Raw genomic sequence first — 11716 nt, 5'->3', positions numbered from 1 at the left:
GGCGGCAGCATTGTGCAGGGCATGTGCCAGGCTTCAGGTTGGCATCATGGGCACAAGGATAAGCAAGACAAGTAAATATGGCAGCAACGTGGCACAGTGGTTAGCACCACAAGGCACCAGGCACCCGGGCTCGATTCCACCCTAGGGCAACTGTCTGTGTAGAGTTTGCACGTTCGCCCTGTGTCTGCGTGGGTTTCCTCCTGGTGCTCCGCTTTTCTCCCACAGTCCAAAGATGTGCGGGTTAGGTGGATATGCCATGCAGGTTAGGTGGATTGGCTGTGCTAAATTTCCCAAAGTGTCCAGGGTGGGATATGCAGGGATAGGGTAGGGGGTGGGTCTACGTGGGATGCTCTTCGGTGGGTTGGTGTGAACTTGATGGGCTGAATGGCCTGCTTCTACACTGTAGGGATTCTATGGTCATTCTATGACAAATAAACTGAGGCAGACACTGACACACCCCTCTGGCCTTGTGTCAAACATGGAAGTGGATGTGACTCATCAGGTATCAGTGTTCGGAGGGACAGGAAGGTGCAGTATCACTAAATCAGTTGCTTCACACTGGCTCCACTGCTACTTCACCACAGAGGGAAGTGAAAGCACACTCAAAAAATGACGCTTTACAGATTAAAAAAAATGAAAAAAAAACAAAAACAAAAACTGAGCCACACAGACTTGGGAAGGAAGTCAGCAGAAGCTGACTCAGACCCTTCTCTCCGTTGCACCAGGAAACCTCAAAGAGTGAAAACCTGCACTTGGCCAGGGGCTTACTTTGGGGTTTTTTTTTTGACCAGTGAGCGGCACGGGGTGGTGGTAAAATATTGGGTATAAATGAAGGATCCACTTCATTAATCATTTCAAATTGTAGCACAGACATGTACAATTCCCAACACCCATAGAAACTGCGGTGTGGATGTCATTATGATCAAATTAAGAAGTGTAGAAGAACGAGAGGTGATCTTCCTGAAACATACAAGATTCCAAAAAGGATTTGACAAAGCAGATGCTGACAGCATGTTTCTCCTCATGGGAGTAATCGGAAGTGGGGGGGGGGGGCACAGTTCAAAAACAATGCATCTCCCCATTTATGAACTGGATAAGGGGGATACTTTTCCTCTCAGAGTCATTAATATTTGGAACTCTCCTTCCCAAAATAAAAACACGGAGACTGGATCATTAATTATATTAAGGCTGAGTTCAGACAGGTTCTCGAGGTACAAGGAATTCAAGGATTGTGGGGGTCAGGCAGGTAACAAGAGTAAAGATCACAATCAGATCATGCATGATCTAATCAAATGGTGCAGCAGGCTTGGTGGGCTGAGTGGCCTACTTATAATACTACTACTTATTAAGATAATACATTTTGAGAACAAAAATCAAGGAATTTAGGGATAAGATTTGATATTTTGTCAAGTTGCAAACTGGATTTTGACATCTGCTGGGAATAAAACAGAAATGAAGTAGATGGGTGTGTGGGTTGCATAAAAGTCATGTGTAGGGCACTGGCAACAATCTGTAGTCTTGAAACATTTGTGGGAAACTGCATATTGCAACACTTGTACAATCTTCAATTCAGGCAATGCACTCCAGGAAAAAATTCTGGAGAGGATGCACAGCTGGTTTATCTAGGAATGAGGGAGCTCAGTAAATGGAAAGATTGGAAATGCAGAGATTGTTCTCCTTGGAACTGGCAAGTTTAAGGGATAATTTTGAACATGCAAGGGTTTTGCTGGAGCACGGGTAGACTGGGTGGTTAAGAAGGCATTTAGCACGCTTGCCTTCATTACTTGGACCTTTGAGTATAGGAGTTGAGACATAACGTTGAGGTTGTTTGTATAGGACATTGGTGAGGCCTCTTCTGGGAGTATTGTGCACAGTTCTAGTTGCTCCGCTATAGGAAGGATATTATTAAACTGGACAGGCTTCAGAAAAATTAACCAGGATATTGCCGGGAATGGAGGGTCTGTGTTATAAAGAGAGTCTGGATAGGCTGGGAACTTTTTTCACTGCTGCGTAAGAGATTGAGGAGTCACCTTATAGGAGGTTTATAAAATCATGAAGGGCATAGATAAAGGTGAATAGCAAAAGGTCTTTTTCCTAGGGTGGAGGAGTTCAAAACTAGGGGCATATTTTTAAGGTGAGAGGAGGAAGATTTAAAAAGGACATGAGGAGCAACTTTTTTTTAAAACAAGAGTGTGGTTAATGAGTGGAATGAACTGTCAGAGAAAGTGATGAAGGCAGGCACAGTTACAATGTTTAAAAGACGTTTGGGTAAGTTCATGAATATGAAAGGTTTGGAGGGATATGGACCAAACATAGGCAAGTGGGACTAGTTTAGTTTAGGAACATTGTCGATGTGGACTAGTTGGACCAAATGGTCTGTTTCCATGCTGTAAGATTTAATGACTGTAACTGGGGAGAAACTTTCCATTGGAAGTGGGTCAGGTGAGCATAGATTTACAATAACGGGAAAAAGGAGACATTTCTTCAGAGACGGTTGGAAGCACAGATTTGAAAAACAATTGTTGAAAGGGAATCTTATTCCATGAAACTTTAAAACGGCAACCGGACAGGTGCTTAAGAGAGAACCAAGTTGCAGGGTCTTAGGGAAGGAAGTGGCGCAGAAAATTAGATAGCCCAACTTTTTCAAACAGCCAAACATATGATAGGCTGAACTGAACTGCAAGATTCCAAAGCTACTTTTTTTCCCAAATCATTGAAACCAAGGTCACAAACACATGGGACTCTCCCAGCAAACACCACACACACAAGTACAATTCCAGTTTTGGTACAGCAGCAAACTATACTCACCTGGTCTGAACCATGCAAAAAGTCATTCAGAGCCTGAGGGTCACTGGAAAGGGAAAAGATACACATCAGGAACAGCTGAGCTTTCCAATTACATCAGAAAACCACAGAAAGCTAGAAGTGATTGGAACAGATGCCAACTGATTACAGGGAAATAAAAAGGAACAAACCACTCATGTGAACAAAAGATAAATACGGTAGGATACTGGAAAACCAAAAATTAAAAATGGAAAATACTGGAAATACTCAGCAGGTCTAGCAGCATCTGTGGAGATAGAGAAAAAGTGTGTATTTCAGGTCAATTAACTTCTGCTCACAAAAAGGAACTGAAATGGTTTAACCATTAGTTATGGCCCTGTCTGGAAAAAGCAACAAAAATAAGAATACAATAAAGGGATTTAGGAGTCCTAGCTCAGGATTCTCTTAACGTTAACATGCTGGCTCTGCTGGCAGATAGGAAGGTAAATGCAATGCTAGCATTCATTTCCAGACGGCTAGAATACAAGAGCAGGGATGTGCTGCTGAGGCTGTATAAGGCTCTGGCCAGATTGCATTTGGAATACTGTGAGCACTTTTGGGCACTGTATCCAAGGAAGGAGGTGCTGGCAGAGGTTTACATGAATGATCCTGGGGATGAAAGGCTTGTCATAAGAGGAGTGTTTGAGGACTCTAGGTCTGTACTTGGAGTTTAGAAGGATGATGGGGAACCTGATTGAAACTTACAGAATGCTGAGAGACCTGCAGATAGTGGATGTGGTGAAGATATTTCCAGTAGTAGGAGAGACTGAGACCCCAAGGGTACAGTGTAAGAGTGAAGAGATAATCTTTAGAACAGAGATGAGGAGGAATTTCTTCAGCCAGAGGGTGGTGAATCTGTGGAACTCATAGCTGCAAAGAGCTGTGGAGGCCAAGTTATCAACTGTCTTTAAGTGAGGTAGATATGTTCTTGATCAGTAAGGGGATCAAGGGTTACAGGGAGAAGGAATGGATTGAGCAGCATAACAGCCATGATCGAAAGCCAGAGTAGACTCATTGGGCTGAATGGCCTAATTCTGCTCCTATGTCTTGTAGTCTTCCAAGAAGAATACACTGATGGTGAACTTTACTTTCTTCAAACAAAATAGGGGTTTTATTGACTGAGGATGCCTCCGGAAATTTAGTCAGAACGTAGTTTTGCAACTAAAAAGATTAAGAATAGTTAAGAAAGGTAAGCATCGAAAGTATGCTGTCAGTGCTCCTCAGAGTGGAACAAGCTGAGGAAGGCATGACTGTGGAAACTTTACTTCTCGTTTGGTATTGTGCTGTTTAAAACAAAAGTAAACAGCCACTCTGTTAGCAAAGGATTTACATTGCAAAATTCTTGGCACATAAAACCATGAGGGTAAAAGATAACTGATAAATAAAATCCAGTCAGCCTTCATTCATGTTAAAAAAAATGCAAATCCAATCTGCACACAGAGAGTGATTGTAATCTAAGTAGGGAAGAGACAATTGTTGACTTTCATCCCCTACAACACATTTGAATACATCTAACGTTAGAAGTGTCCTGTCTCTGTTGTCTATAAACGTCCAACATCAAATGAGGACCTATAGCCTCAGCCCATTCACTGATTCAGCCGTGAAAACATAAGTAAACTAAAAGTACGTAGTGAGAAAATTGTAATGCCATAATGGCCCAGCAGGGGACATCTCTTTAAATGCTGGTCTGAGTTACATTAAAGGCCATGATGTGTTGGACTGGTGTGGACAAATTCAGAAATCACACAACACCAGGTTATAGTCCAACAGGTTAAGAAGTGAGGCTCCACAGTTCTGTGTTTTCAAATAAACCTGTGGGACTATAACTGGGTGTTGTGATTTTTTTTATATTAAAGGGAGAGTGTAGTGAAAACTTTACGTTTTATCAAACTCAGTGCTGTCCTTGTCCTGAGAGTGTTTGATGGGAATAGTGTACAGACAGCTTTACTCTGTATCTAACCTGGTGTTGTCTCTGTACTAGGAGTGTTTGATAGGGACAATGTAGAGATAGCTTTACCCCAAACACTGTCCCTAGGAGTGATTGATGAGGGGAGTGTAGAGAGAGCTTTACTCTGTAAAGAATCCCATGCTGTACCTGTCCTGAAAGTGTTTGACAAGTATATAGGTTTGCTTAGGTTCTGAAGATATTCCACACCTCAGTAAATATTCTCATCTTCAAACGAAGAAAAAAAAATTACAGGAAGAATTATGAGCAGAAAACTCTTAGGGGTGTGGTTGATTCTTTAATGAGAAGTCAGTTAAACCTGAAGTTTACAAAACCATCGAATTCAACAAAACCAGCAATGAATTCTAGGAGTGAAAGTGGAGTTTGAACTTAGACCAATAGGAGTTTGGATGACAGATCCACTATTTCATTTTGTTGTGTGCAATTAATTAAGACAAACATTTAAGTGGATTCTGAAAGTAAGGCAGGACTACAGTTACTGAGGGATTATTCCCTTCATGCAATAATTAATCACCAAGCCTTCATGACAGAGATCACACAGGGACTTTTCGTTTAAAAACGTTATATATTTGACCCATTTTGTTGCTTTGTCTGATCAGAAGTCCGTTCCTGCATTGATACAGGTTAGAACCCTCCAGCTATGAGCATGGTGGCTCCCTCGTTCAAATCTCTGGCTTCTGCTGCATTAAGGTAGGGGAAATTAAGGATTAATTAAGATAAATTAATATCCCACTATTAATGTTAAATTAACCTGAGCAGTTTTTCAGCTGCTGAAATAATTCCTTTGCGATGCCCTCTCTGGTCAGAAAGCTCATGCAGAATAAATTGTACGAAGTATAGTTGACGGGAGGGAGTGAAAGTATTGGCGGGGAGGGGCGGAGCTTTCCATCTTCAGTTTCAACATCCCTCCAATCCTCAGCTGGAAACTCAATTACTACCCCTCGATTTGCTCGTCAGATTGTTAAAACATAAATAATCAAACAGAAATGCTGCTATACTGGAATGACACAAAGCCCCAACTCCCTACAGTATTTTGGCCAGGGACAGCAAGCTTCACATGAATTGAAGGTTGCCCCAAACACAGGGAGGAGGAAATGAAAGCGAACAGTCATTGTTATTTACCTTTTTTTAGGGGTTTTTTTGGAGATGAAATACATACCAAATTACGTCTAACAGACAACGTCCATCTTCATCATCCATGTCAACTGTGAAAACAAAACACAATAACTAAAGTGCTACTGCCATACCAATTTTACAAAGGAACTAAGCGTTTATATAGAATCCCTCAACCTCCAGGCATCCCAAAGCACTTTAAGCCAATGAAGTGCTTTTGAAGTGTCAAAATTATTAACAGCAATTATTGGCCAGAACTCTCCTGCCTGTCTGAAAATAATTCCGTAGAATGCTTATGCCCAAGTGAGGGGACAGACAGGGCTTCAGTTGAATGTGCATGGTGGCTCAGTGGTTAGCACTGCTGCCTCACAGCGCCAGGCACCTGGGTTCGATTCCAACCTCGGGGTGACTGTCTGTGTGGAGTTTGCACATTCTCCTCCAGGTGCTCCGGTTCCGTCCCACAGTCCAAAGATGTGCAGGTTAGGGTGGATTGGCCATGGGAAATTCTTCATCGTATCCATGGGTGTGCAGGGCCGGTGGGTTAGCCATGGGAAATGCAGGGGTTACAGGGATAGGGTGGGTCTGAGTGGGATGCTCTTCGGAGGTTCAGTGCGGACCCGATGGGCCAAATGGCCTGCTTCCACACTGTAGGGATTCTATGAATACATCATCCAAAAATCAGCATCTCTGACAATGCAGTACACCTTCAGTACTACAGCTGGAGCACCCAATTTTCTTCTGCTCAGGTCTCTACAGTGGGACTCAAATCCGAGGTGTTCTGCTTCAAAGGTGAAGATGCTACCCACTGAGTCACAGCTAGCGTTCTTTCTAATTTATGGCTAATTACACAAATCTGGTGTTAATCCCAAGCATGCAGTCGTGTTAAATTTCCGGCGAGATGCTAGCTCTCTCCGTCATTACCTGGTTTCACCCCCACATTGGGGCCACCATCTGAAATTGCTGTCAATACTGGATCTCAACATACTGAAAAGTCCCAAAATCAAGGCCCTTGGGAAAGACATTTAAAACAAAATCCTTGCTGCTTTTTATCTGCACTCTGAGAAAAATGCTGAGGTCCCAGACTCAAAATATTTGCACCTACCCCGTACAAGCATCTAATTCAATTTTCCGAGAGAGCTGGTTGCTGACTATTAGTATAAGCAGCCCCTGGATTTACCTTTGCCATTAATCTGCTGTGGTAATGGAAGTTCACTGTGATCCTCAGAAAACCATGACCACTAGCCAGACAAATGCAATCAATGCAGTCTTGCATTGAAATGCAGAATGTAAAGCAGACAAAAGAGATAAGATGGCATTCACACAGTCAAGGTAGAACGTGACAATACTGCAATACAACTACATAGCTAGGCATATTTAATCCAAATGTGATTTAACTAACTCATTTTTTAAAAAAAAATATTAGTCTTAAGCATTACTCTGGTTTGAGAGTAGGAAAGCAATGCCAGGAGCATTATCAGACATAATTTGACACTGAGTCACATAAAACAACTAAATGCTTGATCAAAGAGGTAGATATAAGGCACATCTCAAAGGCAGAAAGAGATGTAAGCAGGAAATTCCAGAGTTTAGAGCCCAGGCAGCCTCAAAGAAGTGCAGTCATCTTGGCCGGTTGAAGGAGGTAAGAGAGAAACGGAGAGGTGAAGGCACAAGAGCATTTTGAAAGCAAGGATGCGAGTTTTTAAAATAGCGAGCCATTACCAGGTTAGAAGCCAAATGGAGGTCAGCGAGCACAGGGGTGATGGGGAGAAAAACAGAACGTGCTGCAAGTTAGGATGTTGTCACAGTTTTACAAAAGTTTATGTTTATGAAGCGCACCGGCAAACATTGCCAATTTCAGGAGAGAGGTACAAAATCAAATCAACTTCAACACTTAAATCATCCAAGCACTGAAACTTATGAAAGCAGCAGTGAGTCACGTCCAGCCCAGCAATCAACATGCCCTGCTCCTTCTAGCATTCTAATGTAGTATTTGGGGTGCAAGAATTCCCATGGTTTTGTCTACCAAAACACACCCAATATTATAGTTCTGATATTCCTCTTTAATGGGAGTTGTTAATTAAAATTGAATATATGCTTAAGACAAAGATGGATAGATTTCTGGGATATGGGGATGGTACAGGAGAATGGCACTGAGGGAAATGATCAGTTAGAATCTGGTCGAATATTGGGCTAAAGGGCTTACTCCTAATCCCATTTCCAACATGGGTTTGCTTGCATAAAGCATTTGAACAATGTCAATTATCAGTTGGTTGATTCACATCTCTCTATGTTGGTGCTGTCGATAAGATCAAAATACTGAATTACCACAATCTTAAGGAAAACCACTCTACCTTTGAAATCCAACATCCTAAGGTGCAGTATCAACATGATTGTAAATTCACAGAATGATAACAGCAGAGAAGGAGGCCATTCAGCCTGCTGAGTCCATGCTGTTTCAACAGCAACTAAGGTACCCTGGTACTCGGCCCTTTTCCAACCCCAATAGATCTTTACCTCTTCAAGTGCTTGTCCGGTTCCCTTTTGCTTGCCACCATTGAAGCCGCTTTAACCACAGTATCAAGAAATGCATTCCAAATCCTAACTAACATCTGCATAAGAAGGTTTTTCTGTGTCACCTTCGATTCTTTTGTCCACCATGTTAAATTGGTGCCTCCGATTCCTTGCCCTTTATCTATTTCCCCTTTATCTACCCTGTTCGGATTCCTCATGATTCTGAGCAACTCTATCAAATCACCTCTTAACTTTCCATCTCAACAAGAAACAGTACCAGATTCTCCAATCTATCCATATGAAAGTAAGTGCCAGATCCCTGGAACCATTCTCGGATGACTCTTTCCTGCAACCTCTCTAAAGATTTTGTGTCCTTTCTGAAGTAACATGAGGAAAGTTGCTAGGAAAATGAGGAACAGAGATGGGCACCGGTGTAATTGTAAACAGAATACTAGGCTGCCTGAGGATTTCTGCAGCTGTACAGATGCAAATGCACTGCACCAACTTGGGGACCAAATTCACATCACTTCTAGTCACCTGCTCCAGGAACATAGGAATTTTTGCCCTTCTCTGGTTGATCTAGGTACCAGATTTTCTCCACGAATTCTGATTGTATTTTAATCAATCTCTACCCCAGAGAAATGTGGAAGCTCAATTATTGAGCTTGTTGAAGACAAAAATCAAAATATGGCTTGGTACTAATGATGTAAAGAGATGGGAGGATAGTGAGGAAAATTGATAATGAGGTAGATGATCAGTCATGATTTGCTTGAATAGTAGCACAAGCTCAGCAGGCTGAAATGCCTCCTCCTGCTCCTATTTCCCACGTTCTGCTGTTTCACAACTGAGAGACTTAATGTGCTACAGAATGCCATTATGCAATCATGTAGTTAGTTATGATGACAATCTGGTGCCCTGCAAGATCAAGATTTAGCGAATTCAAATTTATAATTTTCTAAGGCAGTTTTGGAAGTCAAGGATTTGAAATCTAGCATCAGATTCCCTAAACCACTGAGCTGTCAGAAGTCAAAACACCTTCAGATCGTAGTGGGTACCGAAACAGAGAGAAACTCAAAACCAGCTGTCAATCTTACTTCAGATGCCACTGGATGGCTGTTGGGTGGGGAACTGCGAAGTGTCACATCAGAGAGAACTTGGGGCCCAAAACCCATCAAGGAGCATGGTGAAGGGAGCTTTACTGTGTAACTGCATTTTGGCTTGATGCAGAGAGTGTATCTGAAATGGAGAGCTTTCCATTGCATAGTACCAGTCTCATAAGCAAAGCAAAACATTAAGACTAACGGAACGCACGCAAGATACATGTCTGACAGGAAGTGAGAGTGGACCATTGGGGTGTATTGAAGTTAGGATGGATGTGGGGGCCAAAAGGGAGATTAGACATCTCACTGGCAAGTTCAATTTGATTTTTGTTAATAGAGTGAATTTCAATCAGTTGGGTTGGATGTTGTGGTTTTGTCTGATGTGCTGTTGCTACTGGGTGTCTGGGTGTGAGGGGGTGAAGACAGAAGTAGGGAGAACTTGGGAGTGAATGCAGAGGCATCTCAGAAGACATGATCTTGTTCATGTTTTTCTTGACCCACAGGACTTCCCCTTCTTCACAACTGCATAATGTTGAAAAGTGCTATAAAAGATATTTAACTTTTGTCCCATTGAATAGAGTCTAGAAGGAAAGGGATTGCTGTAATTGCAGCATTGCTTAGTACACACTTACTTTCAGTAGACAGCTGAATTTAAATAACACTTTCCAAGTAGGGCAACAAATCATAAATTGCTCTCAATTAGAAAGCCTGTGTTAGAAAACAACATAGACACTAAGTTAGTATCCAGTAGATGTGGATATGCATTAAAAAGGACACAGCCAGATGACAAGGCTAATGATGAATCCTTCAGAGTTGAAATGCCTCCCCTGTCTTTCATTCCTCCCCAGCTAGATTCACATATGGTGTGTACCATCTACAAGATGCCTTGCAGAAATTCACTAAGGCTCCTTAGACAGCACCCTCCAAACCCACAACCACTTCCACCTAGTAGGACAAGAACATAGACCGTAGCAGTTCAAGGCGGCAGCTCACCACCACCTTCTCAAGGGCAACTAGGGACGGACAATGAATGCTGGCCCAAACAGTGGTGCCTTATCCCATGAATGAATTAAAAAAAAAAAAGGGGGGCAGCAGATACATGGGAACACTACCCCCTGCAAGTTCGCCTCCAAGGTACTCACCAATCAAACTGGTCCCTTCAGTGTCGCTGGGTCAAAATCCTGGCACACTCTCCCTAATGGCATTGCGGGTATATCTACAAGTAATGGACTGCAGCACATCAAGGAGGCAGCTCACCACCAGCTTCTCAAGGGTATGTCAATAAATATTAGCCCAGACAGCGAGCCCCGCGAACGAACCAATAAAATATTCAGAGAACGGCCTCCTGTTGGACAAACTGGTCACCAGCACTAAAGACTATCCTCATGTTTCAGGTTAGAAGAGCAGGAAATTTCAAGAGGTGGGAAAATAAACAATACAAAAATTGCTTTAGCTTCTAATAGCCTGCTCCGGGCTAAATCCCTCTGGAGATGGTGTCACATTCCCGAGCAACCTCATCTATTTACCTGCACGAGCAGACATCATACAAATCCTGCAATCTCGCCTGGCACTTTAGTCGTGTCTCGGTCCCCTATTCCAGCGTAGAACCTGCCAGGGACTGCACAATACCCACATTACGTCACGTACCAGTTGGTAGCAATGCTTTACCTGTACAAAAATACATTATTAAAACCCTTCTGTTGATCAGAGAGAGAAAAAAAATCCCCTCTCCAAAACAAATTTAGTAGATGGTACCACACAGTTACATATGGAGTAAAAATGCCTCATACACTTGGACCATTGCCCTGTAACTCAATATCATTATTAGTTTTGTTAAAAGTAAATTGTTCAATTGTGACTTGGTACTGGTTGTGCAATTTATTGCAGAAGGAACATTTTCTATGGTTTAGTCATCTCTCAGGGGAACGCGTGTGCACACACAGTGTGGGTCTTAAGGCAGTACTCTGGTCATTATAGGTAGCGGAATTGATCTGGCACGTTGAGACAGTTCACCCCAGGCTTGATCTGTGTAATGCAATTTGATGCGCTAAGAACCCACAGTGTAATGGCACTAGGATGGGATGGGATAGAATGGGATGGGATGTTGGGGGAAAGAGACAGAAAAAAATTACAACACAGAGACACAGAATCGGGAGCAGCAAGACAGAAACACAGCCAGAGACAGTTTGAGAAAGGACATAGA

The 11716-nt window shown here is 42.5% G+C and overlaps 1 protein-coding gene across 5 annotated transcripts in view; it reads right to left on the bottom strand.

Moving 5' to 3' along the window:
- bicra (BRD4 interacting chromatin remodeling complex associated protein) overlaps positions 1–11716 on the bottom strand; it is a 122434-nt gene that overhangs the window by 35782 nt on the left and 74936 nt on the right. For 4 of the 5 annotated variants that reach the window (XM_048618133.1, XM_048618134.1, XM_048618136.1 and 1 more), the window contains exons 2-4: positions 11040–11181; positions 5949–5994; positions 2809–2851 (exon numbers count right to left, since the gene is read on the bottom strand). In XM_048618133.1, the coding sequence (XP_048474090.1) occupies positions 2809–2851; positions 5949–5994; positions 11040–11058 (108 nt within the window). In that variant the 5' untranslated portion in view covers positions 11059–11181. The remainder of the gene's footprint in view (positions 1–2808; positions 2852–5948; positions 5995–11039; positions 11182–11716) is intronic. The other variant, XM_048618135.1, reaches the window with a different exon arrangement.

Source organism: Rhincodon typus, chromosome 39 (genome assembly GCF_021869965.1).
Source record: "Rhincodon typus isolate 14 chromosome 39, sRhiTyp1.1, whole genome shotgun sequence".
Taxonomy (NCBI): Eukaryota; Metazoa; Chordata; class Chondrichthyes; order Orectolobiformes; family Rhincodontidae; genus Rhincodon; species Rhincodon typus.
Note: the sequence above shows the minus strand (reverse complement) of the source record. Positions and strands in the feature narration are given on the sequence as shown.